Source organism: Diachasma alloeum, unplaced genomic scaffold (genome assembly GCF_001412515.2).
Source record: "Diachasma alloeum isolate Michigan unplaced genomic scaffold, Dall2.0 Dall_scaffold_00200, whole genome shotgun sequence".
Classification (NCBI taxonomy): Eukaryota; Metazoa; Arthropoda; class Insecta; order Hymenoptera; family Braconidae; genus Diachasma; species Diachasma alloeum.
Window position 1 is genome coordinate 2,009,498 of NW_021680365.1, and position 19,587 is coordinate 2,029,084.

A 19,587-nucleotide genomic window follows, 5' to 3' on the forward strand; every position below is an offset into this window, starting at 1 on the left:
GTGAGCATCAAGGTGGCTTCTGAGTGGCTGTGTGGAGAGCGTTCCATGGGGCTTCTTAAGAACTTTATGCAATTTCCAGTCTACATTACCTCAAGTTTGCTGCACAGATCCACAATACCACATCGCGAAATTCATTATCGCTGGTAATGAGAGGAGTAATGAATATTAGTCACGATGGGGGTGATATAGTGAGAACCTGATGAATTTCGTACGTTGATTCAATTTGTGGGAAGGGATTCGGCAAACATTGTGAATAATTGCCGTTGGGAATTTGTGCTTTTCGTCACGAGGAGAATTAATTCGGAAAGGAAAACATTACGTACAAAATTAGTTTACTGTATTCCATAATTTTCCATTAATTTTCATCAAAATTAAGCGTCAATCAAAAATTTTCAATGTTTTAAATATTTAATAAATCAGCAATTAACTTCGCAAGGATGGCGATTATGCGATTGATCGAAAAATCAAATTATGATAATCAGAATTAATTGTTTAATAATAATTGGCAATTGAAAATTATTTTCGAATTAGTAAGCTTTAAATGAAACATTGTGAATAATTTCCGTTGGGAATTTGTACTTTTTGTCATGAGAAGAATTAATTTGGAAAGGAAAACGTCATCATTTCACATATTAAGAAACTAAAATTATTGTTACATTATTACATAATATTAATGCGGTGAAATTTTTCATCAACGATTGTTCTCATTTTCCTTTTTTGAAATAATTGTTGTAACGTGGGAATTCCTGTTCCTTGTGCAGTAAAATTTTTAGCACCGGTAGGGTATTTTTATTCTCCGACATGCCAATACACTATTCACAGTCAACGTGCCCTTCCCAGCATGGTTTTTGTGGTATTATCCCCTTCGCTGAGATTCTGGTTTCAATTGATTTCAAGTGACCACCCATCCACTTAGTAACCGCACTCGATAGAGTTCAGCCATCTGTAGCGCTTCTCGATCGCTCTTGACGCTGTGCTAGCCACAGTAGGATAATTTGAGTATCATTGTTAAAAAAACGTCGTTCATCTCCAGAAAAAGACCCTGCAATCGATTTAAGAGGAAACGTCAAAGGAATTTCAAGTTTTTCTGAAAAATGAAGTAACGTCCCAATCTTTTAGCGGCAGGAAGACGGAAATTCCGCAATTTACATGAATTTTCAAGGGAAAATGATTTTTTTTTAATCTAGGAATTCCCCTAATTTTTTATGAATTTCCGAATCTGGAATTCAAGGAGAGATTTCTCTGAATTTCCCTGATTCTTTATCAATTTTTCGGGAGTAATTCAATATAAATTTGCAGTTTTTATGGATTTTTCCATCAATTTCAAGGAATTTTCAATGACAAAATTTGTTGAAATTTTAGTGAACATGTTATTTGTTAGAAATTTCTAACATTGTGTTCTAGTGCACACATTACGAACGATCTTTGCTTGTAATAAATCTAGACTAAACGTATTCGGGTGGAAAACGAAATTTCATGTGTTGAAGTTTTGGTGAAGCGAGGTCATTTTTATTTTTTATAAGAGTATAGTTCATTCCGTTCTAGACGTTTCCACAAACACGTGAATAAGAATATCATGTGCGCGATTTATTTTTTAAATAATGAAGTATCATTCATTACTATCATTATGCATGGAAAAACAATATACCTGAACTGAGTATAAAATAAACTTGATTCAAGTATATTTTATACTCAATTGGGGGATGGGAATTTCAATTCGAAGATGATTCTCTTGTATCAGGCTGGGTTGTAGCAAGCCCTCTTAAGTGTAATATAAGGGTCAGGCACTAAGTGTCAGAATATAAGGGTCAAAAAGTGGAGGTTAAAAAATGAGGGTCAGAATATTAGGGTCAAAACATAAGGGTCAGAATATAAAAGTAAAAAGAGTGGGTGTCAGGCAATGAGGGTCTAAATATAAGTCATAAATTATGCTTGATCACCGTTTTTAGCCCTGATATGACCCTCATTGCCTGACACCCACTTTTTTTACTTTTATATTCTGAACCTAATTTTTTGATCCTAATATTCTGACCCTCTTTTTTTTAACCCTAACATTCTGACCCTCATTCCTTCACCTTTACATTCAGGCCCTCAGTTTTTGACTCTAACATTCCGACCCTCATTTTTTAACCTCCACTTTTTGACCCTTATATTCTCACACTCAGGGTCTGACCCTTATATTACACTTGAGAGCGCTTGGTACCCCCCGGGCTGATGCGAAATAATCATCCTCGAATTGAAAGACCCATTCCCCTTTCGAGTATAAAATATATTTGCATCACGTATATTTTATATTAAGTATATTTTGTATTTTTTACTCTGTGTCATAATAAGAATAATAACATAACAATTTCAATAACAACGAATGATAAATAACGATAATAAATCATGAATAATCAATACACGGAGAACAAATTTTTTAATATCTGAAACATATTTTCGTGAGACAAATAATTTTTCTTCAATTGTTTAATTCTCCCAGGCGTCTCAACTTACGTGGCCCGAAAAAGGTCTCATGCTTCAAAATATTTTTGTACTCAAGTATGATTTTGTCGCAAATGAACTCACTCAAATCGCGTAAAAGAATCCTCAATCTCCCAGTATTTATTGTTTTCATATTTGTTTTGTTATGTAGTTCCAATATTTCGATATGTAATATATTCACGATATAATGCGCAACGATAGTGATAAATGAGAATTCATTCGAGATGCGTGAACCGCAAATATTTTGAGATTTAACCCTAGTCTGGTCACCTGACGGGAAAATGCGACTTTAGTCACCTTCGCGGGAGAGTGCCGCCGTGTTATTTAGGCTCCAGCGTTGCCGAATCCACTCTACACTTCCCGGGCGCGTTTAGCGAGTTCCCAGCAACGTCGCGCAACAAGCAATTTCATTTAACACGGGAAAAAATTGTTCACCTGTTGGAAATAATTTTTTTTCTCCCCGAATTAAGGATATAATATCGAAAAAAAAAATACTAGAATTTTCCAGATACTTCAACTGACGAATTCAATTTTTCTCAAATTTTTCCGGTCATCCAGTCGATGGCAAGGTGAATAAAACGACGTGTTGCGGCAATTCCCTCGCGTGGTGACCAGTCTAGGGTTAAACCATTGAAAATAATTTACCTCTCTCGAGTAAATATTGTCTACATATTAGGAAATTTTTCTCTCAGTGTAGAATGATTTTTCCAGCAAACGTAAACTAGAAGGAAAAAAAATCCCCTCAGTGCAACGACTGGAAATTCAGCCGCAAAATTCATGTGCAAGTGAAAACTGGAACTTTGTGCTTCCTCGACTGTCGGATTATCCCGATAAACACCCGTTCGTCCTGAATGTTCCGTCGGCCCGGTATGTTGGCGCCTCTTGTCGCGGAAAAAAAAATGAGAAAAGGCTCTTGGGCTCTAAACGCTCGGACAATCTTGCTGAGGGGATTGTAATGGTTCCGTTGAAATTGAAACTTGGTTTGATAGGTATCCCCTGTTACGACGGCAAGATAAAGCTCGTGAGAAAATGCCAGAGTGTAACACCCGACATAACTGTTATATTTTACGATCCGACGAAAGCTCCAATCCCCTATCCATAGTCAAAAAGTTGTGTATTTCTGAGACAACAAAATTGAGTCTCCAGGGAAATTTCCTACATGATGAGTTCGGTAGAAATTATCTTATTGTTTTGTAAAGGATGCAAAGAATTTTCCACTGAAATTTCCAGAACAAGAGTCTTGGAAATCTTTGACATGTAATATTTCCACTGAAATTTCGAGGAATTTTGTCATTGAAAGTTCATAATTTCATGTAGAAATCCGTGCGAACTGGAATTTTCAGTTTAATCGTTCCGCTTTTATAGAACAGTGGTAATAATTAGTAATAATTTTAGTTAATTTCTAGGAGAATAATAATAATTTTCGCCAATTTGTCTCTCCATCGACAATCCTTGAATTGATATTCCCGAAAGAGGTCACAAGTACTTCAATTCCGTGATTAGACCCTACCTGACGATCGCAATGGGATTCTCGCCCGACATATATTAGCGAATATTCTGAGGAGACGTGTCTCGGGGTAATTAATCTCGGCGTCACCCTCTGAAGGGATTTAATCGGCTTTAATCGAGTCAGTGGGTCTGGGCAGACGACTCGGAGCTCTCGTTCACCGGATGTTTTTCGGTATCACTCCCTTGGAGTCTTTTTCAAAATAACGGAACGGAGTCGTGGAAACGGGGGAGTTGTTGAGATTAAATTTGTCTCTTGATATTCGGGGGATAACTATGGGGAATGATTGGTGGCGCTGTGTGAAATTTTCAATTACGGAAAGTGACAGTTCTAATTCTTCCGAAAGGTGTGAAATTCCCTGGGTTAAACGGGAATTTTTGCACGGAGAGAAGTATTCAGCAAAAATTACGGAACAATTCACGTAATCCCCAGTGGGGAATCGTTTTCTGGCAATTTTATAGGAATGGAAGAGAAGAAATCTGAAACTCTCAGTGAATTCTCTGGTTTATCACCGAACAAAGTACGAAATTGCCACGTAATTTTTCCCGAAGAAGTAAAAACGTACAGGAACTTCCTGACTTATTATGCTTCAAAAAAAAAATTGTTGAACGTTCAACAATTTTTATGAAGCTGGTGAGGTATTTCTACGGTCCGTTCCGTAAAATTTTTCAATCGTTGGGGAAAAATTACGGAACGACTTGTCCCCGCGGTGAGTCATTAGACGAGTGGTCAATTTTTATGGAACAAATCGTAGAATTTACGTGGCGATTCGTACAATTTCAGTTCCGACTCACATTTTTTATTCAATTTCACTTCGCTCGCGAATTACTGTTCGAAACGTAATTTTTACGTTTTTTTCTGGTAATTTTTATTTAATTTTTCTCTCCGTGTGATAAAAAAGATCCCTGAATACACAATTAGAAAAAAATTTGGATTTCATGGAATGTTAACTAGTAATTTTAAGAAGAATGGCATTGAATGCTATTTAGGTAGGGGAGGGCCAATTATCAATATCTTCATTTATAAGTGAAGATATTGACAATTAGAGAAGATCACGAAACGTCCCATTTTGCCTGATTCACCCCTAGAAAAAGATAATTAAATTTCTAATTTCTCTAACATTTCCTTGAAATTTTAAATTTGCGAGCAGCAGGAAGACAAGATTTCCTCAACTTCTGTAAAGTTTCAATTAAAAAATTAATATTCGGTGTCGAATTGCAATGCGTTTTCAATCAAATAAAAATTCAAGAATTACCTAGACTACCTGAATTTTCCTGATTTTTGACGTATTCTCCTGTAATAAATTTTCGCGTCACCTTTCGACGATATGAATTCATGAAAATGGCTTTCTCGTAACTTGCACCCCACATCTGATCAAACTTTCCACCATTGTTGGCATACCCAACGGGTTAACTCCAATTACAATGAGGATTATAAAAATACTGAGGGAACATGTTCTCCGCGTATTTCTTCAGACTGTAAAAAACCTCTAATTAAATTTACATTTTTATTCCCAGTGAAAAAAAAAATGCCTCTACCCAAGGAAACAAGAGTTTTATTTTGCTCCCCATTGGAGTGAAGTTAATTAACGAGAATAAAAGTTCATTATTCTTCCCAGCCGTTAAAAATTCATAGAGAAAATTTTTTCACACCGCGCGAGGAGCCTCGAATTTCCGCCTACCTTCCCTCTAGTTCTTTTAACAGTTGCAAGGGTGAATTTACCAGTGCCCCTAATATCCTTGCGTTTCATCCACGCATAGGACAGGCATAAAACGTGAGGAAATGAGATTCCACCCCTTCGTGAAAATTCCTCACGCCACTTGGTCTCGTAAAGAGAGCATTCAAACCGGGGGCATTTCTCTTTTTTCGTAAATAGCATGGTAATACATCATTTAGAAAAGGGTCCTTGGGAATTTTCCGGAGCTTTTCCGGTGGAGACTCACGGGCGTGATTCTCCTTACTAATGAGGCGAGGAATCATGCTGTACAAACACAAGATGTGGGACAACAAAAAATTAGGAGGGAAAAAGTAATGGGGAGCAACTTGTTTTTTAATTCGTTGTCCGTCGCAAGGACATCAGTGAATGATCCGTCGTGGCCTCAGTGGGAATTACTTTGTGCGGGAACAATGAAGTGCGTCAATTGTCATTGATGAAACATGGTTATAGAATTGTCCACTAAAGTTCGTAAATAGTCTGGACTTGCACCCACACGGAGCGAAATTTTTGATAAAAATTATCCTACAGTTCTATAAAAGTGCATCATGAGTCGTTTCCTCATTTCTATCACGAAATTTAGGAAAAAAATTTATATGTGGACGTCCACATGAAACGGGGCCACTGTGTCGATTCTAGTTTTCGAGATGTTCACATTTTTGTGCCAGCAACTCCCATTTGCACCAATGTTTAATTTTTTTTCCCATCTTCTCCAACGACGTCATTTTTGACCCTATGAAGATCATTTTGGGCTCAATATATGCGGAATGTTATCAATATTATCAGAGTATACATAAAACCATATCGACAAAGTGGTCCCTTTTCACGCGGACGTCCACATATGATTATCAAATTTTATACTACGTTAGAGAAATTTTATCCTGATAAAAATAAAAATTGCCGTGCCGGTAGAGTAAAAATTACTGTGCCGGTAGGGTAAAGTTTACCAACCGCTCTAGAATTAGAAAAAAATTTTCAGGATAAAATCAGGATAAAATTTTTCTAACGCAGGATAAAATTTGATTATCATGTATTAATTTTTACTAAATTCCGGGATAGAAATGAGGAAACGACAACTTATGATACACTTTTATAGACCGGTAGGATAATTTTTATCAACAGTTTCTCTTCATGTATGTATTCTGTTCACGAACTTTAGTGGACGTCCCAAGTAGGAATTGACGATGGAAACAAGGCTCATCAAACCCTGAACCAAAGCTCGCAAATTCATTAGTTATTGTTAAGAAATGGATTTGGTTGAAGTCTAGGATCTAGTGGTGCCGTCGAGACTAGACGATAATTATTTTGGAAAGATCATCACGGTCTAAAAAACATCGAAAGTTTAGGAATCGTCGTAATCTCGAAAGACATTGGATCGGTGCTTCGGAGCTTCAGTATTTGCTGTTTCTCAAATGCTTGTCTAGATATCCGTCTCATCTCGTCTCGTCAACTTAAAAAACCGAAAATCTGGAGATCCAGGCAAGATAAATCCTCCTGGAATTGTGACGAGATGTACCGATCCAATGTGTTTCGAGATTGCGACGATTCCAAAACTTTCGATGTTTTTCCAGACCGTGATGATCTCTTTAAAATGATTCAAGTGAACCATTCGTTAACTATTAACGAATATTTATTTGGTCATATTCAACTCTACCATTCATTAATATAATATTTAACGAATCTCGTTTGAAATGAATGAATCAGTCTATCAGTGCATCGCCAATTCCTATCTGGGAAAGGATTCTAACAACAGAAGAATTGTCAGAGCCCATATATACGAAATAAACACAAAACATCTCCCATTTAAGAAACAACCGTATTCTTAAATCAAGAAGCATTTCATCCCTGGAAGAAAAACATTTGCGCGAACTCGTTGATGTCCACACAAAGGAAACATAAAAAATGAAAGAAGCGTAAAAATAAACAATCGGTATAATCTCGAATAAGAGCATGATTACTTATGCACGAGCAATCTTCTCACTGTACTCTCCTCTATTTTCAGGGACCAGCAATAATGGAGTAACGGAGGACGTGAATACGGAGCCACCACTGGCTTTCGGATTGGGGACGATTAAAGTGAAGAGAAAAAGAGACGTAGAAATTGAAGAATAAGAAGATCAGGAGTTTTTCTGCGGTTGAAAAGGACGATGGAGAAGTTCGGAGAGTTGCCAAAACGGGATTGGGGCCAGCGGCTGAGTCTGCGGGGAAGCCGGAGGAGTCATCAGGTAACCGTTAATTTTCAATCATCATTGATTCTACTCAGGATTACACATGTGTTCTTGACGCGGAAAAAAAAAGCCTGAGAAGAAAGGGATCTTTATTCCACGGAGTTCTACATCGACTGCGAAGAGCAAATGTTTTAATTGGATCGAGTCTGTATTCCGGACTGATGACGAACAGCTTTCATGTGGTTTCAGCGAAAAATTAATTCGGTTTAGTGTTGCCGTCAAGACTAGACGAGAATTATTTTGGAAAGATCCTCACGGTCTAAAAAAACATCGAAAGTTTAGGAATCGTCGTAATCTCGAAAGACATTGGATCGGTGCAGCTCGTCACGAACTTGGAAGAATCCATCACGTCTGAGTTTCAGTATTTTCTGTTTTTTAAATGTTTGTCTCGATATCTGTTTCCCCTTGTCTCGTGAATTTAAAAAACCGAAAATCTCGAGATCCAGGCAAGATAAATCCTCCCGAAATTGCGACGAGATGCACCGACCCAATGTATTTTGAGATTGCGACGATTCCTAGACTTTCGATGTTTTTCCAGATCGTGATGATCTCTTGAAAATAATTCTCGACTAGTCTCGACGGCATCACTAATTCGGTTACTTGGGGACTTTTTGCTTTGTCGGAATGTTGAAATTCTTCGATTGGTGCGGTGTTTTTGCTTTCGGATGGAAACATTGTATTCCTCAAATTCGAAATTTTCAATTTTATGGGCCAGGATAACTAATTTTGGTCTCAGGAGTTCGAATATGCTATTTTAAATGAATCCAATTGTGATTTAAAATATTTTTCTTATGGATATCTGATTGTGCCCTATGGCCATTCATTTGATATTTCTGACTTGACTTTTTTTCATTTCTTTGTATTTTCCAAAAATTTCTACCGTTCAGTAAGAATCAAACAAAAATTCTCCTTGGCACAATTGTTTTTAGAAAAACATTTGTTTTTTTTTTATTGAGGAGATTTTGCAAGTTTTTCTCAAAACGGCCACATGGTTAGTCTCCTGACCTGTTATTTCTATTTTCCGAAATGGAATGAAAACTATTTTTTATTTTTTTTCGCTCACCAAACAGGTCGTTCTCCTGAATTTAATCCCATACCTCTCGAGGATTCATTTACGCACGGAACGCAATTGAAAAATCTCTGTGGAATTTATCATTCATGCGCCAAATTCAATTTGTAAATTCCCGGGCTCCCTCCATGGCACGCGTGGTTGGATTGTACTGCTACCAACTCCGTAACAAAAAAATGATAAACGATAATGTGAAATGCGAGAATATGCATATAAACCCGTTGCTATGCGCGTAATTCTTTAAATACTGATTCGAACGAAAAAATAGTTACATCAGTGAGAAGCTTGTGGCCGATTTATATAATGTAACTAAGAGTATTTTTCATGCAGCTTGTCTCGTTTGCGTTTTATTTAATAAATATGCTTTAAGAATTTTCCAAAAATCCATTAGTTTCTGCGATTGTTGAGATCTTGTTCTAGATACTATCTCTGCGGCTTGCTGTCATTTTTATAAATTATCAAATAATCGTTCGCTAGGACTTTATTACACACTATTTGTACACTTTCTGTATGAACTTCGTATCTCAAATCTCTCCCTCTGCAATGGGGCTCTGTATCCTATAAGCAGTACTAAAATAATAATAATAATAATAATAATAATAATAATAATAATAATAATAATAATAATAATAATAATAATAATAATAATAATAATAATAATAATAATAATAATAATAATAATAATAATAATAATAATAATAATAATAATAATAATAATAATAATAATAATAATAATAATAATAATCATTAATGGATATGTTTCGGCGGTAGTGGAGGGGGTAGTTACTTGGTGTATAGATACACGACAGCATTCGGCCAGTTTTGTACAGTCAGAATCAAAACTTTTCCTTGGCCGATACGCTACCGCGTATCTCGATCATGAATTCAGGAAATTTGTGAGTCACTCATGAATTTAGCACTAGATTTCGACTCAGAAACATTCCTAAAAACTTTCAACATTCAAATAATTTTTCATTGTTCCAAAAAGTAAAGGTCTCGTTGTTATTTTCAAATCTTCTCAAGTATTAATGGAAAAATGCCAGAGCATTATATGCATTTTCTCCTCAATAATGTCAATTTTTCTACGGATACACCAAACAACTTGTTTCGAGAGGGATCATACTACTTGAATTGTCTCCGCCTGTTTCAACAAATACTTTCGACAAATGGCAAATCCTATTCTATGACGCGATAAAAAATTGTATTCTTGGCTTTTCATGAGCTGGATGTACTTACAGAATAAGAACTGGAAAACCCAGCCCGTTAGAGTACACTACCTCGCCCATGTCTGATACGCTTAAACTCGATTAAGCTACGTACGATAAGTTGATTAGAGTCGCTTCTCGTTGGTCGAGTGGGGAACATACAAGAAACCATTACAAAAATCGCCCCTTCCAATGAGTCAAGAGGAATCTCTTGGTTTCCGATTTTTCATTTCGAATAATTGACCCCAATTTCACGATTACCTTATTCGATGCTGGGAAAAAAGCTCCCCCATGTTTCAATTTCCATGCAGAGAGAAAAAAAGTTTCTAGTTTTTAGTGAAAAATTCTGAATTTCAGAACTATGTCACGGTAGAATGTAGCGATTGAAAATCATGGAAAAATGTGAAATTTCCATTTAAATATTTTATACGCAAAGCACAGTTGGAGAAAAATCACCAAACAAATCGAGTAATTGTCGATGAGAATCGCTCTCTACGTATTTTTCACCCAATATCGGAGGAAAAAATGGGAGAGGAACAGTGTGTTTTTCTCCGCTGGTTCCCTATTGGTTGGGCGAGTAAATACCACTGGCAATCTACCTAGTTTTCGACAGGTAAAAAAATAAGCAATTTGCCGAAGAGGGTTAGACGTTTCTTACAGCGGAAGGAGTCATGTCGAACGTCGAGGGGTTAAACGATCATAAATCGAGCGAAATAATCAGGAAAATTTGTCTAAAAAATATAAGTTGAGTATAAGAACTCAAAAATGTTTTTCTACCTCTTCTAAAAACCGAATTTCGTCAAAAATTAAAAAATCCAAATAATTCCCGTTTTTTGTGAGTAATACAATTGAAAAGAAATTGAAAATAATTTTTCGAAGTCTTGTTGATGACAACATAAAACATAAAAGTCTCAACAAAATTGAAATGTTGTAGGTTGGAAAGTATATCAATTATTCTCGAAAGCATCCATAAAAATCGCGATCTATTGACTTTTTCCTACAAAATATCTTCTGCTGAATATTTCTATTTACAAAAATGCGTAAGAAAGCCCATTCTATCCGGTAATAATATTCACTTTTTTCAATAAAGTAATCAATTGGAAGTACTGAAATTAAGTCCTAAAAGTACTTGAGAGAAGTTGAAAAATTACTTTTCACCAGTACTTTTGGTACTTGTGAAAAGTACTAAAAGTACTGGCAGTAAGTAGTGATACTAATTCCTCCCAGTACCATTTCTACTCGATCGGCAGATGTGGTACTTCATCCAAGGACACAAAATGTACTTCGGACGAGTATTTTTGGAACTTTTCAAAAGTGAACTTTCCCCAAGCACCGGTTTGTACTGGTGAGAAGTTTTTTTTTTTGTTGGGTGTAACCTGTGCGATTCTACTGGTTAATATATTTTTCATTGGTTATTATATTGCAACGCTGGCCGCTAACATTGACCTGCAGGGCGGGTAGGAGAATCGATTTTCGCAGTAGTGACGCAAACGAGCGTCAATTGTTCGCCGGGTAAATCGAAGGCGCGTGGCATTGCAACGAGAATATCACTTACGATGGAGAATGCATTACGTCTCCCGAGATGAGGAATTTTCCAGGAATTTTATTGAAATTGAATTTGCAGGGAGGAAATCAAGCGCCAAAGGGGAAATAAAATTGAGTAAGAATTATGCGATGATCTACGAGACCCATACCCGGTCAATAACTCTAGTGGAAAAACCTAAGGCAGAGGCGTAACACGCCTGATCAGAATTTCGGATCGGACTTGATCAGTTTCTGATCAAGACCTGAACAGAATTTCCACTCGGGAATTTGTTTTATGGAATTTCCTCGGGGTTCCGATGGGGAATAGCGAATGTGGGCGAGGGATAATTTTCCTTAGTTGTTTAAAAAATTTCATCTCTGACCACGGGATCGTGGATTCAGTTGCCCTTCCAAGTATATTGTTAAGGGTATCCAAGTAGTTCAAGCAATTTTTTCTGGAGAAAATCCTCTGCAGACCTTATAGAATAGACCAAGAGTATTTTTTAGACGCAATATCAATTTTAGTTTCTTGCTTGAAAAAAATGCGCTAACTTGAACGAAGTACTTAGATGTCCTTAACGCATCTCTAGAAAACATGTTTTTCTTACGATTGTCCCCATGTTTTTCATAAATAATGTTTATAATATTTTCCAGCAATTGAAAAAAATTCTAACTAGATGTACTACACAGTTTAGGAGATAATACATAGTGAAATGCGGGCTTCTAGCTGATTGCTGTTGCTACCATTATTTAATTAAAACTAAAAAAAGGGAGGAAAACTATAAAAATTTAGAAATAGGTCATAATTAGTAGTATGCGTTCGGGTACTCATACTCGTTCGGGTACTCCTACCTCGATGAAACAATCTTCTTAAAAACGAATTCGTGGTTAATTGATAAATTCCGAAAGCAGTCAGTTTTCTGTAAAATTTTATAGCACAGAGTTTCTGCGATATTCAACTCTAAACAATAGAAATTTCATCAAATAATCTCTTCTTTGATTTGAACAATTGATTAACAATTAATCTCTTATTTGATTCAAACAGTTATTGTTGCCTTTATCAACGACATATGAGGACAGAAAAACTCAATAATTTATGAAAATGCAACAAATCCAGTTTTTTAGAATTTTTTCCGTAAACCCATAGAGACTAATTTTTGGGTGGTATTGTCTTAGGATATACCTTAAAGGGTTATAAAAGACATTCTTTTCATGTTATTCCAGATGGAATCTTGTAGATTCGCCATATATGATATTCGGAGAATTTCTAAATACAGTTCGTGTATGATTACTATAAGAATCGAGACTTTTGTGTTTATTATACAAATTAGCGATTTCTATACACAACATGCGTATAGAAATCACCCGAATATCATATACCATGAACCTCAGTGTTGTCTCAGTGCTGCAGTCTTCAAGGTTTATTAAATAAAGATTCAATTAGTATATTCATACGTAGTCTAAATACTTTCGATTTATTCAAGTTCTATATCCGATTTTTACACCAATTTGACAAGAATCTTTCAAATGTTTTATTTTTGTTTACATGAAATGGTGCTCCAAGCTGTTTCGTGGCGAAAATCATAATTTTATGTAGGAAATTGAGTTATTACAATTTACATGGATTTTAATTTCTGTTTGTAAACAACTAGAATAATCGTGATCATTTCAGTAATGCAAGATGTAGTCACAGTGGAGAAAATTGATGATTTTTCATGTCTTCCTAGCAATTGATTATCAATTTGATACAGAACTCTTCGATTTGAAGACCTAATGACTACCTGATAAGGAATGTACCCATAGCATATGCGCATTCATTTCTCTATTTCGTTATAAGCCTTGCAAACACATTTTCCGTTGCTCAAACTCTCCTTCATATTCATAGTAGCCTTTACTACACTACATTTTCTATTGCAGTCCTCTGGCGCTAGGGAGCATGAGACTGAAATGAAGGAAAAACAACTGATATTGTTAAAAAAAAATTTCAGGAGAGTGATAGTGAATGCGATTCAGGTGGAAAAAATAATTAAATTTCAGGCTTCACTGATAATTCAATGAAATTCCAAATTTTTTAGCAGCAGAAAGACAAGAATTCCCTCATTTATTTGAATTTTCAATAACAACATGAATTTCCAGTAACAAGTTATGCAAAATTTTCAATTTATTGATAATTCAAGAATATATACCTGAATTTTCCTGATTTTTATGAATTTTTGTGGAATAGTTGAACTGAAATTCACAGTTTTTATTGATTGTACCACTTAGTTGGGGATTTAGGGAATGTTGATTGAATTGGTCGTATCAACTTTAATTATATGATAATTGAATCTTCAAGTTATTCTAATTTTAAAGTTTTCAATTATCTTCCGATAATTGAAATCACGTCTGAGTTTCAGTATTTTCTGTTTTTCAAGTGTTTGTCTCGATATCTGTCTCGTCTCGTCTCGTGAAATTAAAAAACCGAAAATCTCGAGATCCAGGCAAGATAAATGCTCCCGGATTTGTGACGAGATGCACCGATCCAATGTCTTTTGAGATTGCGACGATTCCACAACTTTCGAGGTTTTTTCAGACCGTGACGATCTCTTCGAAATAATTCTCGACTAGTCTCGACGGCATCACTAATATTCATGGTGTAACGCGAAACGATAGTGATAAATTTAATCGAATTCCGTGAAGCCCAAACATTCTGGGATTTGAGCCAATGAAAATGATTAACTTCTCTCAAGTAAATATTGTCTACATATGCACTGAGAGAAAAATCTGAAGTTCGATTTACAATAAGAAAATAGTTGAGGCATTTTGGTGAACGATACGATTTTTTTTTGTATGCGGCACATAACATTATAGTAACTTCACAAGCGTAATTTTTGCAAATCAAAATGCAGTTAAACTAACCAAAGTTCAAAAGTAACCGCGACAAATCTATCGTGAGGAGAACTATAAAATAGTTGTAATGACTACATTCCATTGTAGTAATTACTTCTGCGGCCATAGTTACCGTAATCCATGAAAAATTGTTGAGGACTTTTCGACTATAATTCGATGGTGATGGAATATAGTCAGAAGAATTATATTTTTCTCTCAGTGTGAGGAAATTTTTTGTCTCAGTGTATCGGCAATTTCTGCCGAAAATGTTCAACAGTGTATGATATACAGACCGATGAGATCATTTTTACCAAACTTTTCTCTCCGTGTGGATTGAATCGTGAGGCATTCATAAAATCATGGAATAGTTGCGTATCTACTCACCTAGGTCGACGGCGCAGAATGCAAAAAACAGCCAAAGAAGGCAATTCAGGAGCTTCATATTGTTAGAATACGAAAAATTCCCGAGGTTTTCGAGTGGACTGTAGTTTTTCGAGCTCTTGTATGAGAATTGACTGTGACTGAGCCACAGAACGGAGGCCATTATATACGCTCACAGCCATTCCGGAACTATAAACTGAAACAATGTGTAGTCACGTCATCATTTTGCCAATCGAACATTTCCTGGGAACAAAATATATCATCGCAGTGAAGTAAAGAAATAATACTTTTCAATTTTCAACGTTTTTCAATAATTTTCAACAAAATTACTATATAATTTTCAACAAAAATAAGCGCCAAAGAAGAAGTTTTGTTTGATTCTTATTGGATAGTAGAAATTTTTGAAAAAGATGAAGAAATGAAAAGAAAACCAAGTCAGAAATGTCAAGTGAATGACCACAAGGCACAATCAGATGTTTACGAGAATATGCCTAAATCGGTTTCAGAAGACAGAGGATCAGCTAGATACTCGAAAGTGAGTTGAAAAACTCGGCAAAAACAACCCCCAAATTCGTTAGTTTTCATTATTCAACACCACTGTTAGAAATTTTTTGAAACTTCATAGAAGATATGATAGTAATTCTCATGAGTGACATTGAATCGGATTTAGGGAAAAAATGGTTATGAAATTTCAAGTATTAAGTAGAATTCACGGAAATTGCTGAGTTTTCAGTGGGAGTGAGATGGCAATTTCACAATTTGATCGATTTTTCAGTGGAACACAAATATTCAGAAACAAAATGATATGAATTTTCAATTTTTCCCTGAATTTTCCCAATTTTTCTAAAGTTTTACAGAATAATTGAACTGAAAAATCAAGTATTTTATTGATTTTCAGATCATTCAAACAAAAAGTGAATGGAATATTTGATTTTTCAATGACAAGATTTCCTGAAATTTCAGTGAAAATCAAACATGACAAAAATTTCCGGGATTTGACACGGAAAATTCAGACGAAAATTTCCAACAGTGTAACATGTCTTAACGTATGTATGTGATAATTTTTTCAATTCTCATTTTGACCAATCAGAGTGTGGTATTTGGGGTCACGCGATACCTTCACATCAGATTTTTTAAAATATTTTATTGGGCTACGGGTGAACAGTAATATATATACTGAATCAAGCCGAAAATCGGTTAGAATCGAACCGACATCGACTTGAACCAGTACTTTTTTTTGGGTGTCTATTATCCTCAAGTTTTCCTGCAAAGAAACGAGAGGGTTCAGTTCAGAGATCGGAAACCAACATTAGATTAGTAACATTATGAGAAATTACACCTTACAATAATCGAGGTTTACTTATCGTCATTGAAATTTGAAAAACAATAAAATAATTAATCATTTAAATTTTCAATTGACTGAATGAAATAATCGACAATATGGAATTGTCACTGAACTATTGAGTAAATATAGATAAATTTCATTAAAAGAATTTTCGATCAGCCAAATAATTGTCAATCTGCCGAACTCAGTTACTGATTGATAAAATAATTCGGAATTTGAATATTCAATTGCTGATTAATTTAATAATTTAATAATTGTTGAGTAATATTAACACTTGACTTATTCAAAATTTAATTGTATTTAAAATTTATGATTTTGTCGATGTCTGCTCAAGTTTAAAAGAAAAATCCTGCAGTACATTATATACGGAAACAAACAGGACAATCATATAAAAGGCTCAGATGGGACAGGCAAACGGAACAATAAAAAAGGTCAAAGAAAAATTTTTGAATGCGATGTTTTCTGAGTGATCATTGCAACCAGTGATATTTTGAAAATATTACAGGAAGTGATAATTCAACGAATTTCGCTCTCGAAACTCTTGCAGAATGGCCTCGGGGAAGTTTATAGCTTCAGCGAGACTTATCGCAGTGTATTCCACGTGTTTCACGAACTTCCATTAAATTTTGGTGAGTTAGAGGCAAAAAATAAAATTGGTTATCTAAAAAATTGTTAACACCTCATGGATGAGGCATGTTTGCTGTCAAGCGCAGAATACACTCGATACGACTACAATTCAATGATTTTTAACGCATTGAAAATTTGGTGTGACGAATAACTTCAGTGTTAAAGGGTAACAGAGGGCCACTTATTTCTCGATTTTTTGAACAAATTCCTTGCACTGTTGGAGATTTTTCGAAATTTCATGGAAAATATAGTAGTAATTCTCATGAGAGTGACATCGAACCCAATTTAGGGGAAAAATGGTTATGAAATTTAAAGTTTCCGATAGAATTCAAGGAAATTCCTGAGTTTTCAGTGGGAGCGACAGGAAATTTCACAACTTGATTGAATTTTCAGTGGAATTTGCATATTCAGAAACAAAACGACATGAATTTTCAATTTTTCCCTGAATTTTCCTGATTTTCTGAATTTTCAGAAATAATTCAATTGAAATTCAAGTAATTTATTGATTTCCAGATTATTTGAACAGAAAATCAATGAAATATTTGATTTTTCAATGATAAGATTTCCTGAAATTTCAGTGGAACTTGAACGTGATAAAAATTTCCGGAATTTGGCACGGAAAATTCGGCCGAAAATTTTCAGCAGTACAATTATTATATTTTATTTATGAAACTACTTTACTGACTCGATCATTACATTGTTGAGTAGTTTCATAACCAAACTAGTATATTTAGTCATTAGGCCGAAAAAAAAATTTCTGGCGAACATGACTTTGCACACTGAGAAACATATAATTCTTCTCGTGAAAAAGTCCTCAACAATTTTTCATGGGTTACGGTAACTATGGCCGGAGAAGTAATTACTACAATGGAATGTAGTCGCCCGAGTGGAGGATTTGGTTCTGATTGGACGTATACAGGTCTTTCAAGATCTCTCCAGACCTAGATGGACCTGGTAAGTCCTAATCAGTTCTGCGACGTACTTTTCCAGAGACCTTTCGAATCCTCAGTTCTTTTCGGTCCTGAGAAATCCTCCTCGATGCTACCGAGAACGCGTGATTTTACGAGCGGGTGAAGGGGAAGGCATGTATGCGGAGGGTTGAAATTTGTAGCCAACGAGGAGACAGGGTTGCAGAATATATTTTAGCCACCCTCATCTCCCCGTTTGCAGGCGGTGTTTAAATAAAAAATAGTGAACGTTGATTCTGTATTTATTGACCCCCTGATGCCAATAAAACCCTCGGAGGTGACAAGGGTCACGAGGACCAAAGTGTCAGATCTTGGATTTTTTCAGGGGGAAAGTCGACTTTCGCCAAAATTGAATTTTTTAGCCGAGTGAACGTTGATTCTAACTATTTAAGTGACGGGCTATTCAGAAATCTGAAAAGTATGTGGAAAAAGTGAAAACTGAAAATTTTTTTTTTTCAAATTTTCAAAGGGTCAGATTTTCCGTTTTTCCCGGGGGAAAGTCGAATTTCGCCAAAATCGAATTTTTTAGCCGGGTGAACGTTGATTCCAACTATTTAAGCGACGGGCTATTCAGAACTCTCAAAAATATGTGGAAAAGGTGAAAACTGAAAAAAAAAATTTTACCGGGGGCTACAGGGTCAGATTTTCCGTTTTTACTTGGAACAATGGTCAGATGTGTTAAAACTTTCATTTTTTATTTGGATAATGCATGCAAGCGTAGGGACAAGAGTGGCTAGAATAGATTCTGCAACCTTCGCCCCTTGTTGGGTAAAAATTTCAAACCTCCACATGCATGCATATCCCCTCCACCCTCTCGTGAAATGTCGATTTTCGAGATTAAAAAAAAAACAATAATTGCATTCTTTATTTCAATAACGCATGAGTAAACAGGGATATGAACGCAGATTTAATATAGGCCCATAGAATTACGGGGACCGGCAAGGATTTGGAAAGTTCGAATNCAGATTTTCGGTTTTTACTTGGAACAATGGTCAGATTTGTTAACACTTTCATTTTTTATTTGGATAATGCATGCAAGCGTAGGGACAAGAGTGGCTAGAATAGATTCTGCAACCTTCGCCCCTTGTTGGGTAAAAATTTCAAACCTCCACATGCATGCATANCAACCTTCGCCCCTTGTTGGGTAAAAATTTCAAACCTCCACATACATGCATCTCCCCTCCACCCTCTCGTGAAATGTCGATTTTCGAGATTAAAAAAAAAACAATAATTGCATTCTTTATTTCAATAACGCATGAGTAAACAGGGATATGAACGCAGATTTAATATAGGCCCATAGAATTACGGGGACCGGCAAGGATTTGGAAAGTTCGAATACAAGTCCTGCTTACACCTAACAAGTGCTGAAATGGGACATAACCAGAGGTAGAAAGGTCTCGGAAGCACTTGTGAAGAGGCTTCCCAAGACCTATCCAGTTCTGAACGGAAAGAACTAAGTAGAACTTGTCAGGTCTAATTATTCGACTCGGGGATCCTTGCGACTATTTTATAGGCCGTGACTATTCGCACCATTGCGTGAATCACTCCCGTACACTCCATACACTCCACGCATGCGTGAAGTTTGTGTGTTTCACGCAGCCGAATTTTCATACTGCTGTGTATTTCACGCAGTTGAAGTTTCATACTACTGTGTGTTTCACGCAGTT

The 19,587-nt window shown here is 35.8% G+C and overlaps 1 protein-coding gene and 1 long non-coding RNA gene across 2 annotated transcripts in view; one reads left to right on the forward strand and one right to left on the reverse strand.

Annotated features, from left to right (window-relative positions):
- The window catches only part of LOC107035744 (adenylate cyclase type 6), a 136,025-nt gene that overhangs the window by 19,728 nt on the left and 96,710 nt on the right, over positions 1-19,587 (forward strand). Inside the window, exon 2 of the mRNA XM_029125920.1 lies at positions 7,708-7,930. Coding sequence (XP_028981753.1) covers positions 7,853-7,930 — 78 coding nt within the window. The 5' untranslated portion in view covers positions 7,708-7,852. The remainder of the gene's footprint in view (positions 1-7,707; positions 7,931-19,587) is intronic.
- Positions 13,176-15,120, reverse strand: LOC107035745. The gene is made up of 2 exons (XR_001460753.1): positions 14,984-15,120; positions 13,176-13,673 (listed from the first exon to the last, which is right to left on the reverse strand). It is a non-coding gene; the product is annotated as an uncharacterized LOC107035745 (long non-coding RNA).